Source organism: Phyllobates terribilis, unplaced genomic scaffold (assembly GCF_046119375.1).
Source record: "Phyllobates terribilis strain yellow unplaced genomic scaffold, ASM4611937v1 Scaffold_11__3_contigs__length_659146591, whole genome shotgun sequence".
Lineage (NCBI taxonomy): Eukaryota > Metazoa > Chordata > Amphibia > Anura > Dendrobatidae > Phyllobates > Phyllobates terribilis.
In genome coordinates, this window is record NW_027362771.1 from 373,179,652 (window position 1) to 373,204,508 (window position 24,857).

A 24,857-nucleotide genomic window follows, 5' to 3' on the forward strand; every position below is an offset into this window, starting at 1 on the left:
TCATTTGAGAATCCCCAGTGCATAGAGAGGGAAGGGTAAGAAATTTTGAATTGAAGTATATTAGATTATTTAATTAGTTTGACATCTAGTATGAATTCACTTAGCTTTAAATAACTCCTTTAAGAAAAAACAAAAACACATTCTCAGGTTAATAAACAATGTGAATCCATTATGACCGACAAATATTCAAGAACTCTTATTTTAACTTGTCAACAATGTAACTGTTCTTAATAAAAGTAGGAAATCAGAATGTGTGCTTTTCTCATTTGGATACACATCAGCAATTTAGTATTCAATTAAAACTGATAAAAGGAAGTGCAGTTATATTGATTATCACTTTAGCTTCTGAGAATATGTGAAACGGTTATTAGTTATCAATGGCAATTACAAAAGTGACATGCTAATTAAGCAAGTATGGCGGCCCTTGTTGTCACTCTTGTAAAAAGGCTGGGATCTAAGGGTGTAAGGTTTCTCCTTCTGGGGAATGACAAGCCAGAACTGGCATGTCAGTATGAGGAGACAAACACCTAGCATGCTCCTCTGAAATTAAGTCACTGAAGAGACAATTTGCATATTTAGAGGACTAGAACTCTAATGAGCATCTAGTGGAAGTAGCAATCCTACAAGTCACTATTGACCCTTTTACGAGCCTTGCCATATGACTTAGTATTTTGCTCGTTAAAGGGTCGATATTAAGTCATATGGCAAGGCTCGTAAAAGGGTCAATAGTGACTTGTAGGATTGCTACTTTCAATAGACGGCACTAGAGCTCTAGTCCCTTCCTCTCTGAAGAGACAATTTGCATATTGTAACTAAGCTCAAACAAATGAACAGAAAATGTATAAACTTTGTAAGGCAACATCAATATTGGCATAAGTAAATTATATTGCAGCTCATCCCCTTTGAAGTGCATGCGACAAGCTACGTTTTGCTGCTGTAAAACAAGGTGGTTAGACATGTTAATAAAAAGTTGCTGCAAGTTTTAGATTAACAAATACACAATACAATGTCTTAAAATCAATGCTCACACATTTCTTTTTACAAACAAATTCACACTTTAAAGGTTTTAATTTTATTTATTTTAAAACCAGTTTTATTTTGTATATTTAGAAATGTGTAATTTTAATAACTGCAAAGGAAAGAAATAAAATTTAAAAAAAAAAAATGAAATCAGCCACACGTGAAGACTAATAATTGATTAGGAGAATGCAGTGCTGTATCTTCTACTGAAACCGTGCGAATGTGCCATAATAAATTGTCTATTAGTAAAAAAATACATTTTAGGGCACATTATACAGCATCCTTTTCACAAATTGCAGCAGGGATACTTTAAAGATAAGAATCAAACTAGAGAATTCTGAGGATTTATGCTCAGCATTTATAAAGATAGCAATTTTTGTGCATTTCGCTTCAAAATGTTCTTGTGGTGAGTACTGTAGAAATGCGCTTTATTGCTGCAGATGTTACAAAGTTCAAGGCTCAAAAAAGGTATGAGTACAAAGGTATCCTTAAGAAACGTTCAGGTTTTCTTTTCTTTTTTTTATACAAAAAGTAAAGCTTAAAAAAGTTAAATTTACAAACATAAACAGAAAATAAAAAGGAAAAGAAAAACAAAAAAAAACACAAAGGAAAAAAAACAAAAACAAAAGTGGTATGCACGCATTTTATATACAGGCATTGTAACATCTTTGAGATTTTTTTTTAAATGCATAGCAGAAACACAACTTCCTTCAATATTTTCTGAGTTGACAGGAGTAAATTTAACCCCACTAGCTCAGCTTGTACAAAAATTCACAATAATTCATATTTTCTTCTATCTTTCTTCATTATACATTATTCTAAATAAGCGCAAAAAAAAGCCATATGAACTTCGTAGTACAGAGAACTAGGAAAAAAAAAAAAAGACCGTAACATGAGGGTAAGGCATCCCTGCTGGTTAAATATGTGTAGTAAATGGTTAATTTACAGGTCCACTGAAGCACCAGAACCACTGTCAATTACACTAAACCCTACGCCGTGATTGATCTACACGTCTGTTTGATCTTTTTTTTAATTTAAAGGGGAATAGAGACCATCAATTAGATTCTTATATTGGAAGTCACAAGTCACTTTATGTGCCTAACTTTTTCATTAAGTACTAACATTCAAACCTGTGAGCAGCTGGAAAATACCTTACATTAGTGTGGGTGGTCGATCTCAACAGCAAGGTTATGAAGAGATGGATCTTCCTTCCCTAAACAAAGCAGTCCGTTCTGGTGCAAACATTTGTCGATCATGACAAGATAAAAAAAATATATACTGTATATAGAAGTGCTAGTTTATGTGTTTAAACTGGAAAAACAAAACAAGTAGTATTCATTAGTGTCTTCGGGCGATCGTATAATTCTGGAAAATGACTTTTTTTTTTAGTGTTATCAGCATTGGTCCTTTGGAGACAAATTAATGCGAGTAAAAGGCGTTTTGTTATAAGACATGAAAGGTGAGACAGTGGCCTACCTTCACATGCCAAATCTGAGGCCGAAAATTTGACCATGGCTTTAAAGTCTACTCCCAAAAAAATGCAAGTTCAGGCAAATTTCCTAGCACTATTGAGTCCCATTGTAATTTAAAAGGTGAAATAATACTCAATAGGAGGCGTAAAGATAAATAGGTCCATAGTAGATTTCACATTATTTCTCATCTTAGAAGTGATCTATCAATACAGATACGCAATTTGCTCCGACAAGATAGTTAGGGTCACCAGGAAGAGATTTGTTCTGCCAATGTTTGGGGTCACCTGTAGATGTATAGGGGAGATACAGAGCAATGTTAGTTAATTATGAAAACTTAACAGCATTTTTAACATACCAACAAAGCTAAAAAAAAATTAAAAAGAGCCACACAGGTAGCTTAGTGATTTGTTTTTACACATGTACGGCTCTTTACATTCATTTTTGTGTGTACCTTAATGCAGACTAAGAACATAGATCTTAAGATAATTAAACATGAAAGCAATATAAAAAAATAAAAAAAAAAAGTTTCTAGCATAAACCCAACACTGCCCTCCACAGGTCAGAGAATGAATGACTGTAGTAAGCGGACACTGCAAATCTTAAAAATACAGCAATGTTTAGCTTACTGGGAAAAGAAACCGTTAATTAACCTTTGAAAACTTTTCTTTTAGTGTAATTTGTTTCAGCATTAAAACAACAACTATGTGGAAAAATGTGGAAATGCAATGTAGAGTAAAGTTTCAGTACACAATGCTTTCAGGAAATGAGCTGTATGGGCACAATTCTGCCATCATCCTGCTCCCGACAGAAAACTCCTAAGAGAATTCCCATTGTGAAGTGCATGATTAGCAGAACAAACCCTGCAATCCAGTGTAGCACTTAAGCCCATTGGGCCAGCCATTTGCTTTTTCAAATGCCCCAATATTCCAGTGATCTACTGGCCAGTATGTAACCTCGTAATTGTGAGGACGCATGCACACTGCCTCGTCAATATTCTTGAAGGGAAAGGATTGGAAAAAGTTTAGATTTTTTTCCCCATATCACGATAAATTAAAAAACAAAAATTAGAAAAACCTGCCATAGTCACATTGGTCACTGGGGCCGGTATGAGTCCAAGATGGCTTTCCTTTCAGGAAGTGTTTTCCGCAGGCTCCTTATCACAGTCAGGATTACAATGACCAGTAACACCTCCCATACACAGCTGATAACACAGGATCCACCAATCACAAGTTGTCACAGCTGACCCTGCTCCCCCTCCCTTCACAATAACCTTTGCACACACTCATTAGATGCTTCAATACAAAATATAGAGTCTGGAGTTTGTTCATTGCTGCCAATGTACCTGTGGACTTGCTCTCACATCACTACTATCTATTTTAGCAAGTGCTTATTACACAAGTTTGTACAGAGTATCACGGGTGCTTGAGTGAGATATTAGACAGCCACAAAACATGCAGGGGTTGCCTGAGGTCGTCAGGCAATCCCCGCATGTTTTGTGGCTGTCTAACAGCCGCGAAACACGTGGCCAAGGGAACTCAAACAAGTCACTCGAGCACCAGCGATACTTAGTGCATACCAGAGCACCCTAAGTAAACTCGCGTAATGAGCACTTGCATTTTAGTTTGTCTAAAAAGGTCCCCAGTGGCTAGTGTGAAAATTTAAAGATTAATATTTTTTTCTCATAACATAATCTTAAAAAATTATATCACAAAAACCTTAAACAATGTCATTTTCTGTTTGCACTTTCCCTTAACCCCTTCACCCCTGAGCCTGTTTTCACCTTCATGACCTGGCCAAATTATACAATTCTGACCAGCGTCACTTTAGGAGCCAATAACTCTGGAACACTTCAACAGATCCCCCCAGGTTCTGAGACTTTTTTCGTGACATATTGTACTCCATTATAGTGATAAACTCAAGTCATATCAAAAAATTGTTAGTTGTGGAAAAAAAAAAATTTGAAATTTGGCTAAAATTTTGCAATTTTCAAACTTTGAATTCTTATGCTCTTAATTGAGAGTTATGTTACATAAAATAAATAACATTTCCCACATGTCTACTTTACATCAGCACAATTTTGGAAACTATTTTTTTTTTTAAGTTATAAGGGTTAAAAAAGTTGACCAGCGATTTCTCATTTTTCCAACAAAATTAACAAACAAATTTTATTTTTTCTTAGGAACTACATCACATTTGAAGTCACTTTTGGGTATTTTCTGTCATATAGACCCCTCAAAGTGACACCATTCTAAAAACTGCACCCCTCAAGGTGCTCAGAATCACATTCAAGAAGTTTATTAACCCTTCAGGTGTGTCACAGGAACACATTAATTTTCAATAAAATTTTATTTTTGACCCCAATTTTATTTTCACAAGGGTAACAGGAAAAAATGGACCTCAAAATTTACTGTACAATTTCTCCTGAGCAGGCCGCTACCCCTTATGTGGGGGAAAACCACTGTTTGGGAGCATGAAAGGGAAGGGAAGGAGCGCCATTTGACTTTTTGAATGCAAAATTTGTTGGAATAATTAGTGGACGCCATGTCGCGTTTGGAGAACCCCTGATGTGGGGGATTTCCACTGTTTAGGAACAAGTGACCCCATTTTGGAAACTAGTTCCCCCAAGGAATTTAACTAAATGTGTGGTGAGCACCTTGAACTCCCAAGTGCTTGACAGAAAATTATAACGTGGAATTGTGAAAAAAAGTAAATAAAATTTTTTCCACAAAAATGATCTTTTAGCGCCCAATTAATTTTTTTTATTTCCACAAGGTTAACAGGAGAAAATGAACTCCAAAATCTGTTGTGCAATTTCTCCTGAATAGGCCAGATACCCCATATGTGGAGGAAAACCTCTACTTGGGTGCAAGGCAGGGCTTGGAAGGGAAGGAGTGACCATGAGATTTACAACATCCTCAGAGAAAAAAAAACGTTGAAAAAAGCAATTTCTGTGAGGCTGGAGGTGTCGAATTGGATTCCGGATTGCGCCACAAAAAAATCAGGAATCTGTGGCTCATAATTTTCGGGAAGTGAGGTCCATACGGGGTCAGTAATGGTGGGTGCTGGTTCATTTTCTGTCCTGGGGAGTCTACATGGCGGTTTGGTATCACTAGAAGAGGAGTCGGAAAAATAAAATAAAAGAAGGTGGGATGCTCTCCATCACTGTCAGTGTCAGTGGCAATGAAAGTGTATGCCTCCTCCGCTGAATAACGGGTTTGGGACGAGCAAGACAACATTTTTTCACATATGTGGTGTTTGTGTACCAAATTTTGTGTCTGTCTATACACACACACACACATATATATATATATATATATATATATATATATATATATATATATATATATATATATATATATATATATATATATATATATATATATATATATATATATATATATATACTTTTTGTTTTAGTTAGAAGAGAAAAAGAAAAGAAAAATATAAAAATTTGGTAAAATAAAAAACAAACTTACTAAAAGGACACAAGTAAAAAATTACTGAGCGCCCACAACTGACACTAAATCTGACTCAATTCAGTAAAAAATACTGTAGTAGTCAGCGATTATTACGGTATATTTTTACTGTCCCTAATTACATTTTTTTGAATTCTTGTTTCACGCAAAAAAAAAAAAACAACAACTGGAGGCCGCTCACTGATATGCGTGAGCGATCAGCACTCGACGGCTGTAGGAAGCACACATGGATGTGATTTGCTTCCACGATGACACGAACCCTAACTAAATTCAGTAAAAAATGCTGTAGTAGTCGACGATTTAGGTATATTTTTACTATCCCTAATCAAATTTTTTATTATTTTTTCAAATAAAAAAAAAAAAAGCAACAACCAAAGTCAGTGATCAACGCTCTACGGCTGTAGGATGCACGGATAATTCTTTTTTTCTGAGCGGGCACAAACTCAAATCAGTAAAAAATATTGTAGTAGATGACAATTACTACGGTATATTTTTACTCTTTACTAACTCAATTCAATAAAAAAATACTGTAGTAGATGATTACTACAGTATATTTTTACTGTCCCTAATCTAGTTGATTTACTTTTTCACACAAAAAAACAAAACAAAACACACACACAGCCGGAGATCAGTCTGTCATGTTCGTCACTGACCAGCGCTCGACGGCTGTAGTGCGTATGCTGTGGTGCAGAAAGGGGATAAAAGACCAAAAAAAAAAAAGTCCTTGCCAAAAAAGAGCACAGGTGGAAATCAGTGGTGTACATCTGATCAGCGGCTCGGCAGCTACCGGACACACACACACACTGAGTTGTGCAACAGTGCAAAGGGATGGGGAGGTTTAGCGCTGATTAACACTAGGCGGCTGCTGGATGCACTCACGGAGGTGGTGCAAAGGTTGGGTGGGGGGGAAATGGACAGGGACAAAAAAATAGAAGTTCTGGAAAACAGCAAGCATGGATGTTGATCAGTAATTTGTGTCACTGATCAGTGCTTGGCTGCCGCAGGACACACAATTTGTTGATTGATCAGCCAATCACAAAGATCGGATGCTGTGTGCATGGTTTCACTAAGAATAGGCTAAACCTTGAACAGCAGCCCATATCCGTATCCCTCCACCATATTATACAGCAGGCACCATGCATCCCAGGTGCACACGTCCCATCCCATTGATCACCACAGTGGTGTGCGGCTGCTGCACAGGAGCACTGACATTTACCTGCTGGTAACCGAATGCGAATGCTGTAAATAAGAGACTATGTTCCCTCTCCTGTGCAGCAGCCATAGACCACTGTCATGGTTAATGGAATGGGACGTGAAAATTGATTTGCATTGACGCCAATACTAGTAGTTTGCATTCTCTGGGCATCTGAAAAACCCAAATTTGTTGAACAGACAACCAGATATTAAATGGGTTTTCCACTACTTTCCAAAGTTTACCAGAGGGGGCTCCCTGGTACTTTGAATTAAAATGCCTGATCCTTTTGTTCTCATCTGCCAAAGATATATGGTGGTGGCTTACTCCACTCCCCTAATCGAAAATACAAATGTTCAGCTGATGTGCTGGCCAGACTAAGCAGCAATTTCTTTCATTGCATATAGTCATTAACAACATTACCGGAGTTGAAATCATACAAACTAAACTTTTCCCGCTTTATCTATGGTGCATGCAGAGACGTGAAAGATCTGCTTTAAATATTTGGTAGATGAAAACTTACATTTTTGTTCTCTTTCTAAAACTTTGTACATTGTAAAAAGCCATACATGTGTGAAAAGCAGAAAGTGAGAAGGAACACGAAATGCAAATGTATGAATTAAACTAAAAGTATTTTTGATTGTGAGAATCATGCTTTGTGAGCAATAGTGACCAAACGACCCAGTAGGACAGATGGAAAAAAGCATACCCGACGAGGTGTCGGATGATTTTAGAGCAAAAGACCAACCATCAGGAGTCATAGACGCACAGTGTGGCAAGCGTAGCTCCACCGGCTTCAAGAATTTTAATCCATGGGGCCCACACATAACCAACGGACTAAGCAGGGTTTCTCCTGCAAAAATAAACAAACAAAAAGTAAATTAAGTTAAATGAGGTGCCTCAAAAAAAATTTTTTTTTTTTCTTTTTTTAAACAAGCAGTCACTTCACTTTTGTTTCTAACCTTTTTCTTTATCTAGGGGTGGCAGGATGCTGTTGTCCCTGCAGACCTTGAAATAGATTTCCTGTTCAATGCCGTCAGGAATGGCTCCTTGAGGTATGATGATGCTGACTCCAGTCTCTATGGAACTTAACACTCCACCGTTGCTATTGAAAACACCTCTAGCAGTTGCTACAACTGTGTGGGAATCGTCATCATCATCTTCTTCCAGAGCAGAGGGACTGTAAAACATAAAAAATTAATGGGGGGGGGGGGGGATAAATAAATCTCGTTCAGGAGTTATATCAAATATATCTATGAGAAATAGGACATTCAATCTGCAAACTACACATTGTATACCACATTCTATAACAAAGATTAAAATGACATTTAATCATCAGATAACTCCTATCCATCAGATTTTCCGTCATGGCAGTGAAGTCTGCCAGCTCCATAGACATTAGGCTGCAAACAAATCCCCAAAATCCATGTCAATGGGCTGTTTATACAAGTGCTCACAAGTTTTACAGGTCACTATACCGTCTGATCAGCTACATAGGTGGATTGCACCAGCTATCAGACTTTCAGCACATGTTTGCACTAATATTCTTGCACAAAACTAATCAGATTGATATCTTTCTCTACTAGTGGGATGAAAGGTACAATAGTGCTTACATTTTATCAGGAAGTAACTATACCTGACTGGGATTGCTTTAGGCACTGCATTGACATTATTTGGTTGATATTTAGATTTACTGTCCATTTGCTTGGAAGTAACATCAAGCTCTGGAGACATGGTCGCATTAGTCGATTTCAAAATTGGTTGAGGAGAGTTCTGAGGTTTGGCAGGTAGCTCAGGCTTCGCTTGTGCTTCATTTGGCAGGAGATTGTGGTTGAACTTGGGGCTCTCAAACTTGCGCTCAAAGGGTCTGGCAGAGCTCGTATAAGGTTTGGGTGTAAAGCGGTTATACGATGGGGTGATGGTTTTCACAGGCTGTTCTGTGCCGTTAACCGGGCTTTTGTCAGGGAAGCTTTTCTGAGGAAAGAAGTTTGACTGCACAGTATCCTCTCGATTGGCCGGTCTGAAGAGTGTTGGCTTAGTCTGGGGTGGCGGTGGTTCTGGTTTGGGCAGCGGGGGATTTGGTACTTCCACTGAAACAGAGCTGACTGCAATGAAATAATAAAAAAAGAAATGAATGCCAATTTAAAAAATGTAAAAGGAATTACAGCAGGTACACTATTAGTCTACGCAACTGGTTAAAACAACAGCAATGTGGGCAGCAGAAAACAGAAAAGCCTCAAATTTGGATAAGGAAAAGACATACAAACACCACCTACCTTCTGAATGGGTATGTTTTGTGTGTGCTGTATGGTTTACAAGCACTGTTGAAGAGGGGTTATACTGGGACATGGAAGTAACCTGTGGAACTGGATCATATCTTTTCTCACTAATCGGCCTGTCAGGAAGATCCACTTCACTAGGTTTTCCCCTGTTAAGGTTGAGCAAAAGTCAATAAGTATCAGAGAACTACTAAAACAGACAAAAAAAAAAGCTTTCAATCTTCCAATCACTGTACACATAGTGCGTTCTCTTGCCCTACTTACATACTTCAGAACTGAACATGTAGACATCAAGTGGGAATCTATAAAAAGTGGTATGAAAGATTTCAGTGAGTGCAATGTGTCTGGGATCAACATCAAGGTATGCACCCTTTAATAAGGTATGTTTTAGAACCTATTCTGACATGGAATACAAGTTCCGACTGCCTATATCTTCAGTTCATAAGTTCAGGATTTGTTTTCATCACAAATCAAGGACTTTCACGTATGGCGGGTTTCTGGACAGTAGACATTCACTCAGAAACACTGACAGCAACCTCTACGCCATAGACTCGAGAACACAGAATTGAGATGTTAATGCAACAGCACAAACTGGACGACATTAAAGGCGGATGACTTGTATGTTATTCATTCCAAATGAATGATAGATCTAATCTGCAAGCCTTTTTACTGCAACATCAAAATGCAGAAAGAGAGCAAGCAGGAAATCAGTCATGGAGACTTGAAAGCCACTGAAGTCTCTTCTTAACAGACAGAATCATTCTGGGGTTGTTTGTTCTTCATACATATCATAAAGGTGCATTTTCTGCAAACTGAACATACAAACAAATGCCAACTAGATCTCAAAAGCATCTCAAGTAAGAATACCAAACTTTATGTGCACGAGTTTTAGCAAACAACTGGTTAAAGTCTTATTACATCTCTCCCACAATAACTTTAATTTCAGCAGCAATTTTACTACACCTTCCCCTTCCAAAAATATAAAATTTTGCTTTTGTGGGTGCACATAATGCTGTGGTAAATAGAGGAGGAATGACACCAGAAACACAGCCTTATGTTAATGCCAATCTTACCACTTGATGTTCCTTTTCAAGTAGTCATAGCTAGTGTAAGAGCCAAGAAATCTATGCGATGGCAAAGCAGATATGACAGAAGAATGAAAGAAAAGGGTCATTCTAACTTTAAAGCAAATCATCTCTTGCAAGATTTTTGTTATGGAGACATACTTACAGATAATCTATATCTACTGTAGACTGACAATCTCCTATTCTAAAACAGGTAAGTCTATGAAATATTCAGCAGCAAAGAAATAGCAGGTATTGCAGAAGACAGAAAAACAGACACCGAGCAAGTTAGCAACAATGGCAGATAAAACAGAACAGGAAAGTGACAGCAGTATTAGTTACACAGTCCGCTAAATGAAAGATTGGGCTGCATTAAAAACGGTCAAAGACTGGTCTTCTCGACCATAGCTAGCAGCATTCTACTTTTGTTTTAGCCGGTTCTAGAAAATAAAAGCAGAGCTGTAATTAGATGCTATGAGCAACAAGACCAGTAATTACATTATCAAAAAGACAAAATCAGCACACGGCAGCCATCTACACATTGGCTTTGTGGAATTCACACAGGGTAGCAGTCACAAATTGCCTTTCACGTTGTCTTTCTAGTACCATGTGACCAACTTTGTGACAATGCACCATTCATCAAGTCTCACTATAAAGTAGGGGGTTAAGAGAGGTTATCCGGTCTTCTGCTAAAAATCTGCAGTCACTATGTGAATGCAGACTATGTAATCCTGGCAGCGTGCATTCTGTGACTCGGTCAGGATTCCTTGGTACTGGCAGTAAGCGCGGGATGTCCAGTGTCCACAAGTCTGGGATTTGCATACTTGCAGCCACATTCTGACTAGACGTACTCTGTCTCACTCAATGCAAGTGATTTGAGCAAAGCCAAGCAAGTTTAGTTGGAATGTGGCTGGAAGAAAGCAAATCGCATACTTGAGGTCATATGACTGTCTGGTCCTGGTACCAGTACCAGAGAATCCTGACACTGTGTGGTTTGTATGCTATCAGGATCCAGAAGGAAAGAAAATCCCTTTAATATTAAAATATGATGATGCCAGAACTAATTATCATGTGGCGCTGTAGGTAATAGAATTATAATAAAAGAATAATAATAGATTAATATAATGTTTTTCAACTTTTAGATTTTCCTGAAACCTAAACTGAATCAACTGAACTAATAAAAAAAGTTATCTAAAATAATATAGAGATTTAAAAGGGGTTATTCAGGACTTCTTATTTTCCCTACTGGGCTATGAACTTACAGGGAGGTGGTTGAGTTGACTACTCTACCTTGCCACCATCTCTGTCAGCTGAGAGCGGTCATAAACTGCTCCTGCCAGTGATCCTGCTGCTTCGGGTGAAGCCACATTGACAGAGCAGCTTCTCCTCTTCCGCTTGGCCCTGTCAATACGGTGTCACTGCAGGCCGGCTGCCAATCAGCAGGATGTCGGCAGTAACACTCGGTCAATAGAGCAAACCGGAAGAGAAGGTGCTGCTCTGTTGACGTGAGGTGAAATGAAGCAGGAGAGTCACCACCTGAGCCAGCAGACAGAACAGGCAAATAGTTAGCAACTACCTGCCTGTAAGTCCCAAAGGAAAAAAAACTGAAGTCCCAGATAACCCCTTCAATAATAAATATAATCATCTATAAAATTGCTGCTAATAATTGTAAAATAATCATGTTATCTAAACTATCAATTGAGACAGTTAGGGTCCAAAAACCTGCAGAAAACAAAAAAAAAAACACCATTAAAATTCGCTGTCTGCCACCACCAGTATCCCATGGTCCAATGTTAGACTAGGAAGTAGTGAGTGACAATGTCTCGCAAGAGCAAATTTGGTCATGTGGCACTGTCACTGGAAAAATCCTTACATTGTCTGCCTAGTCATAACACTGGACATGGTGACACTGGCAATAAAGAACTAAGGCTCTGTGCACATAGGCCACATATTCTGCTACATCATTTCGGTGGCCAGAAGAGCATTGAAACTGCACTATTCTGGTGGTCAAAATTGACAGAACTCCCATTGCAAACTCAAGTCTTCTAAAACTTATGGAGCAGCTGCCCCCACATCCACATGCCAGTTAGAGTAGCCTCATTAGTGATCATGCACATCTGCTTCACAAAGAGGAACTGGAGCAAACTATGGGATTCATTCTTGCATCAGTTTCACTCCGGCAAGTCACTGCTGTGCAAGAGCAGGAAAACAAAACAAAACTGTATAGCCAGATATAAGGACACTCCACATAAGACATGACCGCACCTTTTCTTCTGACATATGTCAGGTTTTGGCTAGCCCTATACATTATTTAGAAAAGGATTTTGGTAGGATGTGCTAACATGTTTGGTGGGATCACCAGTTTCGTACGATGGTGGTCCTTAGGGGCAAAGAAGAATTGGGGAAGTTGGACTTTTAATATGTCCAATACTTTGATGCAGCTTTAAATATCATCGTGCTGCAAGAGGCAGATTGGGGTTTTGTCTTCCACTGACAAAGCGTACATGTATATGGTGGAGTTATAAGGAATAGCTGTCAGCTGAACAAGTGTACGGCCAACAGCTAACTGAGAGGTATGGCCAACTTTAGAGTCAACACAGGGACAATGGCTCCAAATCACCATCGACAAAGTGCAGACATATACAAGTACCTGACGCTATTCCATACTGTTAAGGCGGAATATTAATGTGGAAGGCCATTTGTGCCACGTTATATCATTAAAGCGAAAGTAACAAACAAGTCACTTCTGCTTCCAAAACTTCTAGGGCACGGAATACAGTAAGATACAATGTCACAAAAGAGGACAAAGTTGGGTTGGCAGATCTTTTAGAGAGAAAAAAAAAATAAAAAATGAACTTTGAGACAACACTGGATTTGGGATCTCCAGGATATAAAGGCCAAATCCACATTCAATGATGATGAATCAAGCCTCCCTGCTACTATGCTCAGTGGTTACTGAAATAACATGGGAAGAAGTGGTTGATAACTACAAATACGTATGCATCAGAATGCCTCGTAGATCAATAACATAAGGCTTTAGTAAGTGTATTACAGACAATCTTAGGCACACCACAAGCGTCTGTACTCAATATTTAATCCACCAAGGTTAAATGTGAAAATGTATACTAAGCAGCCTGACAGTCCCTGAAACCGAAGAAACGTCCTTTAAAAGGTTGTTTAAATGGAAGTACACGCCATGCTATTAAGATGCATGTCAGAGAGTGCAAATTTATGTAGTTTATCTTATTAGCCAAAGTCCAAATGTTCCTTTCGATTCGGCCTTTAGAAATATGAAGTCAATAGCCATGAGAATGAGGTGTTAAATCTAACCTGCTATACGAGTAAATGAAATACACAGCCATTAAAGAAAATGTAAAAACCAGCCTGTAAAAGAAGCCACATCCGGTATATGAAAGTGGTATTTTTGGTTACAGGTTCACAGTTAAAGCCATTTCCCCCGCAGTTAAGCAATAATAGTTAGAGTTAGTCTAGCAGGACACTTGAACATACACGGCAGTGTATAATGTAGGATATAGAGACTACTACAGATTATATATGGACACTATTTCTTTTTGCAGTCATGTTCATTTAAGATATAGCAACCTAAAACTTGGCATAAGAAGTAGTTGTCCAGTTAATACATATTATAAATTAGCCAATTGGAATCAGATCTGGATATATACTATTGATTAGCCAATTGGTATCGGATATCTGGTGCCTAATGTAAGGTAGTGTGTGGTATCTATACACCTGCAGTGTACGATTTCATTACAAACTCATGTGACATCACAAGAACTGATAGAAAGCCCCAACTTCCCAGCACACATTAAGTCAGGACGGAGTCACAAGAACAGCTTTCACACATGAAGTGCTATGTCTTTCACTGCAAAGGGTCAGGATGTAGGTGCAATGAAGAGGTCACAGAGAGACAAGTGCAGCATGTCAAAACGTACTTGGAGGGGTAGCTGTTAAAGCTAAGTTGGCTCTGAGATTGTCCAGGTTTAGCAGGCTCAGGGAGGATGTTTGCAGACAGAGACGGAGTGGGTTTATCAAAGCTTCGACGGTCAAAGTAAGACAACTGCTTCCGGTAGTACTCTTCATCTTCCTCGGGATCATAGTTATTAGAACGTACAATATCCTCCAGTGGCTTCATTTGAGGTTTTTGCGGTTCAGGTACTCTTAAGAGAAGCAGTAAAACATTTTGCAAGAAACCGCTTACCATACATATTCAAAAAGAATACATCTTATCGCTTAGAAAAAGAGAATAAAATATACATTTCCAAAATTGCAATGATTTTTGCTTGTCAGGCTCTTAACATGCCAAGCATGGCTATGCAAATAACCAGCATTGCAGGACGGGCATCTGGATACATTCAAACAACCACCTAAACAAAATACCAATGTTAGCTAATGTTTGCTACCACTATACATGAAGTTACCTGCTAAACGAGCTTTCCAGATATCTTGTAAGTCACAAGGGAAACAACAACACAAGTAAAGAAAGCAAAGGGAGGTCAAATAAAGCCTAACAGTACTTGCAAAACCACTTTTTGTAATCTAACAAATACACCTCTGATTCACCCCTGTGAGTATGCTGATGCTTCCCAGTGGCGATGCTTTGTCCTAAAGACATTTGTAGACAGCATGGTCACCAATACAGAATAACCGTAGTAATTCTAGCTCCAAATTTTGCCTAAAATCAGATGCTACTGCTTAATTTTAAGCTTGGAATGTGGTCCCTACAAATGCTGAATCACTGAAAAACTAGACTAAAACACCACAAAAAGTAAAAGAAAAAAAAAAGAAAATACACCCACACCATCGTACCTATAGGTTGGTTTTTCTGGATCGTAATGAGGCAGTGGGGCGGCTTTAGATGCAGTTACCGGAACAGTTATCGGTTTGGGGGCAACCTCAGGGGCCTTTAAAAAAAAAAATAATTAAATCACAATCCTCGTTCTATGTAATCCTGGGAATAAAAGAGGAGACAAATGCAGAGAACTACCAACTATCCGTGCAGAAAATAATCATGTGGTGTGCTTTATGTTCTTACTGAAATTGTAATAAAATATTCAGATCAATACAAACAGCATAATAAAAGCAATGGCTGCATGTAACTATATAGAAGGGAATGTAGAATGTATGTAGGAGACTAATTTTTTTTCCAAATTCCTAAAAACATTCTGTGACCCATCTCACATTATATCACATGATGCAGATTATGATTACCCAGATCCTACAGCAACTGCTGAAGTTAGCCTCTGCAAACCAATGAGACCCATATCCAGGTTCTCAGCGACTTGCATAGAGAGACAACAGTTCAGTTCACACAGTAGTCACTAGGATTCGGGTAGTCAGAATAGGCAAGTAACACTGCTACCCTTTACATAATGTACATAATAAAAAGGGGAAATGGCACCAAGTTTCAAGAATCAATAATGGAACATTAATGACAAATGTCACAAAGTCACTAGAAAAGTAAAATATTTAACTCGCCTAAATTCATTAAGCGGTTTACGCCAGCTTTCTGGAGTAAATTTTACAACTTTTTCCTAGGTTTATGCTGGACCCGACACTCCTACAAGTGAGCAGGGTAAGCAGTGTGGGGTTGTGGCCCAAAATAGCTCAACAGATTTAAGGGCACCATACACAGATTAAAATTGGCTGAACCTGCAGATATCATCTGGATCAGCCAACAGTCTAATGTGCATGGGGGCCTCTAAACTCTTCCCTGACAGGTTATGTTGGAATGTTCCTTTACCACTCGGGGAAGACAGACCACCGTCAGATGATAGTGCCAGCGGCTCGCTCAAAGAACATGTTCATATGTATGGGGGAGGTGGGCAACAACTATCTAATATGTATGGACGGCTTTACTACAGTTCACTTAATTTGTGGCACACAGACTGGCCAAAAAGGTGAGTAACTATGTAACTAAAAAGTGTGCAAATGACTTTATACATTTCCCCAAATTGTTTTACTTTGCTTTTTGGAAGGGGCAGTGAGGTGTTTTGTTTGTTTTTTCCAAAAGGCAGCATGAATATGTTTTTTTTCTAGCAAACTACCAAGAAAAGCTATGAAAAATGCTAGAAATCCTTGATGTTTTTACAAACATTTAATGTGGCATGTAAGGAGCCAAATATAAATGAAACCCCCAAAATTGGAGATAGGTGCACTGCAAGTTCAAGAAATAAAGATCTATTAAACCCAAACTAAAACGTGCCAGAAATAAAGATGTGACAGTACCTTTAAAGCTGATATATCATTCAAGTCCTTTGTTTTATCCCCTTGAATGGCTCTTTTATTCTCAAACATCTTAACTCTGGTAAGGACTGACTGGGGTTTCATGGCCGGGTCATCCTCATCCTCACTCACAGCAGCTGGTGGAGGTAAAGGTTTGTTACTGTTCGGCAGAGGGTCTGACTTTAACTGTGCTGGAGGTGGCATGTTTTCTACTCTAGGAGAAATATCATATTGTCCTTGCTTCGTATTAAATCCCTGGGAAGGACTATGTTCATAACCCCTTGGATGCTGATCAAAATATGGTTTCGTTTCAGCAGGTCGAGAAGCGGGCACAGAAGGAAAGCTTTGAGGCTCTGGCTTGTAACGGACAGGCATATCGAATTCCGCTGAAGGGGGATCTTCATAATGAATTTGGGGTCCTTTAAAATTTTTAGAAGGACGAGGTCGATTGTCATAGGCAACAGGAGGTGGCTCCTCAAAACGAGGTTGCTGTGGAAAATAGCTGCGCTCAAGACTTTCTTCTGAATGCTGCCTAACACTAAAGTCCCTATGCTTTTGTGGATATGAGGACTGCTTTTCATCGTAATAACCCCACTGCTCGTCATATGTAGGCACATGATCATCGCTATGTATTCGTGGGTCATAACTGTGGGAGAATTGATCCACATAATCTGAAGTAGGGTCGTATCTGTAAGACGGATCATATTCTCTGTTCATTGCTTTTTCTGCATAGGATGGCAGGGCATCAAAATTCGGATTGGTGTCTTTCTCTGGTCTCTGATGGCCAATTACTTGTTGTTTTATCAAGTAATTATGTCTGGGGTTCTCTTCCATAGAATATGGCTCTTTTCTGTACACCTGTAGAAATAAAAAGAAAATAATATATACATAAATATGGTTGGAATAAAAAAAAATATTCAATTTCATTCTACAGCCACAAGATGGCAGCTTTCATGCAGTGTTCTCAAGCCTCGTGAAAAAGGATGATGCAGTGCTGGTGAATTAAAACGATAAGAAACATGTTCCAGCTACTAAAGTGTTAGATGTGAACAGTATCATGAGCCTAATCTTATACACAAGTCATGTCCAAAAATCAGAACATGTTAAGGAAATGAAAAGGAAGGGCATGCAATACTAGAAAGCCATGCAAGGGGAAAATGCAAGCGTATTAAATTCCAGTGATTTAGATGCAGCCTAGTGAACTGCTTCTAATCTCCAATCTAATTTATTATCCACCTTTATGACTGCAAGTACTGGGTCAGCACAGAAATGCTTGTACAGTACCTTCAGTAAGTCAAGGCTTAGGAGGAAAGTGTTAAAGAAAGAATCTTGGATGCAAGTATGGCAGAAAGTAGAACAGACTGGTGCAACAATGTAGTACAGGTACCTTTGCAGGATCTATGTGGACAGGTAAAGATGAAGGCTCTTGGTCTCTTAGCATAGTGTGAGCTGCCTCAGTGTTAGGTGATCGCATTGGGCCAGCTTGTGCTTGGTAAGAGCTGTAGGGGGCAGGGTTGGGTTCCTCCAATCTGACATTACTTAGGTTTACATTGGGATTTACAGCAGCAGTTGAACTTGTAGTGTTTGTATCAGACGGCAGAGAAAGATAAGGGGCAGCAGGTAAGGCGTCTGCTTTCTGTGGAGTGTGTAAAATAATTGGTTCACTTTCAAAAGCAAAACAAAACTACAGAATGCAAAAATAAAAATAAATCACAATCCTAAAGTAGTGATTTTGCTAGGCTTCACTCCTACGCTTCCAGTCATGGGTGCCATCAGCTCAATATAGGAACAATTATATCATCTGTCTATGGACAGTGGACAACAACTCAACATGCAGACAGCAAGAGCTGCTCTGCCATCACAAGTGGTCGGTATTCTGCGGACCCTTTGAGGACAACAGATCTATAAACCTGTTTGTAGAAAGTAGTGTCACTTACAAGAGTTATGAATTAGGGACCATACTAACACTGTGCCTCAAGCACGTGGAGTCGATACATTGTCTGTGTGACCGCATCTTCCACTGGATCTAGTGCTCTACAATATTACACGGGCAATGCACAGGACTTTCCATGCAGTATGCAGGCTAACTGGTGCCCACGAGGCTTACATACAGGTAACCCTATTAAAGGGGTTGTCCAGTCAAAACCGATAAGTCTGCAGTCACTCTGTGTGACGGCAGACTTATGAATCCCCCCAGTACACGCACTGTGGGAATAAGCTGGTTTCTGAGACCATAATGGAGGGTATGTATGCGTTATACATACTCCCGGCAAGTGGGCGTGGTCTCGCTCGCCTTACACTTGTATGGAGCGAGGCTGCGCCCTCTAGTCAGACACGCCCATTGGCCGTCCACGTCACTAGACAGGGCGCCGCCTCGACTCTATACAAGTATATGGAGCGAGGCCGCGCCCACTGGCGGGGGGGTATATATAATTCATACATACCCTCCAGTCCAGAGTCAGAAACCGGCGAAACCCCGCAGCGCGTATGCTGGGGATATTCATAAGTCTGCAGTCACACAGAGTGACTGCAGACTTATTGGTTTTGACCAGACAATCAGCTAAAAAGAGACCTACTAATCAATTATCTTATTTAAACTTCATTTTGATAATTACCAAAACAAAACTAATGATGTTAATAACAACCAGGTCATCAAAAGCATTTACAGAAGATAAAGAACATGAATGCAAAGATCTGAAAATGTCTGGCTAAGTAGAAACAATGCTATTGATGACATTAATATCCTGGCTTGTCACAAGGTTACTTGTGCATTTTTAAACACTATTGAACCTGAGGAGCTGAGAAGAGTGAGCAAAAACCAAGTTTCAGTAGAACTGGGAATTTATAGATTTATTATCAGTGCCTATGAGTTTTACCGACAGCGGTCTTTGTATGCACCCTCATACAATAATGAAGCAAACTACAAGCTGGACGAAATATTTTCTTGCCAAACTATATATTACATATCAAACTGCTCAGCTTCTCCTGCTCTATAGCATGCTGCCCATGCTGAATAAATCCCATTATACACATGGCATAGAAACATGTAAACTTGTATTCCTGATTATGGATATGTTAATGCTTTGATTTCCACAAGCCGGTGCCAACTAGATGGCCGAGTTGTATCTAGCATTATTAAACATCCTAGTGTCAACATACTTCTTATATAAGATATTATGGCATCAACTGTTAAAAACTGAGGCTATGACTGACAGTCTAGAGGGGTTTCTACTGACTGGGCACTCCTAGTGAACTTCATAAAAAGAAACCACAAAAATAAAACAAATTAAGAAAAATATCTAGTAGATCAGAAAGAGAAGAAAAAAAAAAACACAAAGAAAACAAGTTGGCATGCATAAAGTGTTCAGCGAGACTTACCTGTTGTGAAGGTACATTTTTATATCCTGGAGAATCTGTTCTGACAATGGGCTGTGGTGGATAGGATGGGTAAGCTTGGTTTTCCTGATGATGTATCCCTGATGTATCATCACGTACAGGTTCAGATGAGCGTGTAATGGCAGACTCTGGTGGTGTTCCAGCCTCATCATTGAGGGTCTCATCCAGGTCCTGGTCAGTGTAAGCCCCTCCTTCTGTGTCAGTATCTTCATAATCTGAGGTGTGCCTGCTATCAGTGCTATACATTGAGTATTCACTACCTGGTGCTGACAAGTAGGATAGACGGTCGTCATGCAAATCAAGATCATCATCTGTGCCACCTTCTGCCTGCACCGAATGAAGCCAAGTTAGACCAGGTTAGTAATTCGAGCTCAGGAATTTCGCTGGAGAAGTCCAGGATTTTTTACTCAGAGTAAACATTCAAGCGTTTCTTTATTAAAATTCTTTAGAATTTGTCTGCTAATGTAAATTCTGTATACTAAATACTGCCAAATGCAGAAAGTTATCTTTTACTTACTCTCACATGTGTTTTGAGGGACATCGCTGAATTAGGAAGCTAATGTATTTTAACACACAAATAGGGAAAGGAATGCTGGCTTTATACACACTACTACCATGTATCAGTTGTATGTGCGTGACATCTAAATCAAAGGCAATTTGAGCAGATTCATACATTTGCAGCTTCTGTGAAGTCCAGGCACTGCATTCTAGTGAGTATGCTGAAAACACTGCCACAAACTCATGCACTAATGTACTAAAGAAGTGGAATAAGTCTTACTTTGCCTTCGGAGACCCAAACCAGCTGGTTCTGTTGTTGCTGAACAGCTTCTTTCAATCCTCCGTACCAACCATCGTTCATAGAATTTAAATTAATGGTCGCTGGAAAAAAATAGATCAGTTTACTTACAGGTCATACAAAAAAAAACAGACAATGATAATCTACAGGGAATGGACACTGAGCAGGATATGGAGAAAACAGAAGTACAACTGGGACAGCAAGAGCTGGACGAGGAGGGTTGTAATGGACAAAGAGTTGGTTTAATACTAGAATCACAGAGGGAGGAGAGCCAGACATGGCCATGATTATATCACCTATGAGTGATGCTAGGAAGAGGTGCAGGATTGTCACAATAATCAAACATGTGAGCAGTGGAGAACAAACAAGAAGAGATTTAAAGAACGGACAATGACATACTAAAAACAAATGAAAACAATTCACAAAAAAAATGAGCGTTACAAAAAAGGCGGCTTCTTTGTGTGTCTCAGCAGAGATCAGCCAGTATGAGACACTACTGCTCTATCCGCAGTAGGATACCAATAGGATTGATACAAAAGTTACCAAAATTCAAAAAATCCTGCAGACTAAGGGTCTGTGCACACATTAAGTATTTGGTGCAGAAATAATGCAGCATAAAATACAAGTGTTTTTGGTGCAGATTTTCCCCTACTCTTTAGTATAGGTTAAATCTGCAGCAAAAACACTGGAAATAATTGATACACTGCAGATTTACATGTGCTCCACATCTGCAAGGAAAAAATAAGCAACGTGTGCATGAGACTTCAGGAATCTCACTCACTTTGCTGGCATCAGGAAACTTCAGGTTTTGTGACAAAACTGGGCAGAAAATAAGAGACAAAAATGCAAATTGTGCACACAGCCCAAGGCAACATTCACACATCCTTTTTTTGTTTTACATCCACCATTTTTATCTCACGTCAACCATCTTGGATCAGTGTTTTTTTTATTATAATACATAAAAATATATAATACATACATATATACACACACATATACTTTTTTTTTTCAATCCCCATAGATGTGAATGGCAGTATGATCCACAAAATGATGAGAATAGGAAACACAGACCAGTTAAAGAATAAAGGTGTGAATGCTTACTTTAAAAATGGACTGCACATGGCTGTAAAGAAGAGGTGTGAATGTAGCCCATAACAGTGAAGCATGATTAGCTTATGGTCACTTGAAACAAATCATTTCCAGGTGTCCAAATAGCTACAAATGGCTGATCAAGAGCAAACAATGGCAAGAAACATGACAGAGGACATTCTAATCACATATTTTATCATCTATCGCCTATAATAACTTATTTTCGCTTACTTGTAAATAGATGGTGATTATTTTTGCGTAGTTTATGAGAACGTTCAAAAAGTTTTCTGGCACTTTTGCGAGATTCAGGGCACAACCTCGTTCGCATAGTTTTTACACCCTGTTTGGAGTCAGGGTTAAGGAACACTACTATTGGATACCACTGTGCATAGTTCAGGCGGTCTACAGCATTGGGAGTCACATCAAGAAGTGCATGTTTATCCTAAACAAACAATACAAGTGGATACAATGAGAAATCCTTGAGCAGATATTCACACAAGCAAAGTAAGAAATGCGAAAGAACAAGTATAAATGCAGGCAGACAACCATGTTATACTCCGGTTTGAGATTACAGGAATGTTTTTAGGGCTGAACTGTTGTTGTGGAAATATAAGTGTTTTTTCAGCGCTGCTGGTGAAGTTTCACAGCAGGACAGGCCACACAAGATGAAGAGAATTGCGGTTTTAATATCTACGTGTTTCAAAGTTATCCAACTTCTTCCTCAGAACACAACCCACAGTATAAACTGTTTTTACTGCGAGTGTAGGCTGAGGAAGGAGTCGGATAAGTTCGAAACGCGTAGATATTAAAAAGGCAATTCTCTTCATCTTGTGTGGCCTGTCCTGCTGTGGAACGTCACCAGCGGCGCTGAAAAACTTCTATTTCCACAACAGCAATTCTCCTGTTTTTTGTGACCTGTGAGTTCGCAGCAGCTGGTATTTTTGCTCTGAAAGTGTTGTGTACCCACAACTCCATCGGTTGAGCAAGTACTCTACACCTATCAATTGTTACCACCGAATAAAACTCTACGCTATTTTATTCCCTAGCTTTTTGTTTTAGGGCTAAATAAAACGATTCACTGAACCATGTAATGTATGGAGAAAAAAGTCCAGCGAAATAGTTTTTAAACAATGTCACTGACTTGAAACTGCAGTGGATGATGCAGTGACCAAAAATTTAAATTCTTGCAATTTGATTTTTTATTTCAGTTTCAGCATTGACTGTATGGGATGAATATTTTTAATTTTACCAGTTTAACATGTTTGGTTTCATGCGTAATTTGCCAGTTTTTTACATTTAGCGAAAATGTCTGTATGTGTGTGTGTGTGTGTATAATAATATATGCATGTCTGATACATGTATAATTTTATTTTTTATATATCAAACATCAATGCTTTTAGAAGGTCCCCGGCTGCCATGGTAACCTATTGGTACACCGGGATCTCATTGCATGGGAGGTTGATGGGCTCCGAACTGATACAGGCCATCTTGGAGGCCTTTTAAATGCTGCTGTCACTTGAGATATGATTAGGGCTGGATCTGATCTCGTCTAGTCTAGTCTCGGGTGCCAACAATATAACGCACCAAGCACAGCACCTGAACAAGCTTCATATAGTTAAAGTGAAGGGCTGCCATACATGTATGGCAGGAATCGCTAAGGGATTATTGGAATAACACTAGTAACACATTTTGACTATGGGTAACCATGAGTGAGGTTTAATCTATTTTGGATAGTTTTCACTGCCAACTCGCACCAATGAGCTTGGGGGCACACCACCCTGTTGCTGATTTCTCAGGTTGTCCTTACTTTACCACTTTTGATAGGTACTGAGTACTGCTCACTGGAAACAAAAGATGTGCCATTAGGGGGAGACACTGACTTTGTCTTCTCATCATCTAGAGAAGGGGTCTCAAACATGCGGCCCGCGTGCCCCTCCGGCTGCTTCATGCGGCCCGCAGGCACCATAGACCCCTTGATCGCGGCCCGGTCCAGGAGCCGCCGACATCAGCGCTGTAGTGCAGTGTATTGCCGCGCAGAGACCGGCTCTCTGCACAGCAATACCAATGCCAGCCGCTGACATGTGCGTCCCAGCGCATGTCAGTGACGTCATACGCAGCTGCGCACGCAGATGTCAGCTGCTGGCCTCTGATAGGCCAGCGGCTGGCATTGGTATTGCTGTGCAGAGAGCCGGTCTCTGCGCGGCAATACACTGCATTACAGCGCTGATGTCGGCGGCTCCCGGGCCGCGATCATCAAGGGGTCTATGGTGCCTGCGGGCTACAGGTGCAGAAAAGACGCCGAGGGAACGGAGGACAGGTGAGAAGAATCTTTTTTTTTTTTTTTTCTGTCATGCCTATGTGAAATACAGGACAGGGGGACCTGTGCACAGTATGGGGAGGGTGACCTGTGCACAGTATGGGGAGGGTGACCTGTGCACAGTATGGGGAGGGTGACCTGTGCACAGTATGGGGAGGGTGACCTGTGCACAGTATGGGGAGGGTGACCTGTGCACAGTATGGGGAGGGTGACCTGTGCACAGTATGGGGAGGGTGACCTGTGCACAGTATTGGGAGGGTGACCTGTGCACAGTATTGGGAGGGTGACCTGTGCACAGTATTGGGAGGGTGACCTGTGCACAGTATTGGGAGGGTGACCTGTGCACAGTATTGGGAGGGTGACCTGTGCACAGTATTGGGAGGGTGACCTGTGCACAGTATTGGGAGGGTGACCTGTGCACAGTATTGGGAGGGTGACCTGTGCACAGTATTGGGAGGGTGACCTGTGCACAGTATTGGGAGGGTGACCTGTGCACAGTATTGGGAGGGTGAC

At 39.8% G+C, this 24,857-nt stretch overlaps 1 protein-coding gene across 11 annotated transcripts in view; it reads right to left on the minus strand.

Annotated features, from left to right (window-relative positions):
- Positions 1-1,049: 1,049 nt before the first annotated feature.
- Positions 1,050-24,857, minus strand: part of TJP1 (tight junction protein 1) — a 486,079-nt gene continuing 462,271 nt past the window's right edge. For 7 of the 11 annotated variants that reach the window (XM_073652932.1, XM_073652937.1, XM_073652939.1 and 4 more), the window contains 13 exons: positions 22,259-22,469; positions 20,921-21,021; positions 20,125-20,469; positions 18,134-18,382; positions 16,750-17,604; positions 15,331-15,425; positions 14,457-14,681; positions 10,513-10,563; positions 9,437-9,588; positions 8,797-9,265; positions 8,123-8,340; positions 7,870-8,013; positions 1,050-2,776 (listed from right to left, as the gene is read on the minus strand). In XM_073652932.1, the coding sequence (XP_073509033.1) occupies positions 2,682-2,776; positions 7,870-8,013; positions 8,123-8,340; positions 8,797-9,265; positions 9,437-9,588; positions 10,513-10,563; positions 14,457-14,681; positions 15,331-15,425; positions 16,750-17,604; positions 18,134-18,382; positions 20,125-20,469; positions 20,921-21,021; positions 22,259-22,469 (3,210 nt within the window). In that variant the 3' untranslated portion in view covers positions 1,050-2,681. Of the gene's footprint in view, positions 2,777-7,869; positions 8,014-8,122; positions 8,341-8,796; positions 9,266-9,436; positions 9,589-9,725; positions 9,742-10,512; positions 10,564-14,456; positions 14,682-15,330; positions 15,426-16,749; positions 17,605-18,133; positions 18,383-20,124; positions 20,470-20,920; positions 21,022-22,258; positions 22,470-24,857 lie in introns of those variants that run through there. The other 4 variants (XM_073652936.1, XM_073652933.1, XM_073652935.1 and 1 more) reach the window with 4 other exon arrangements.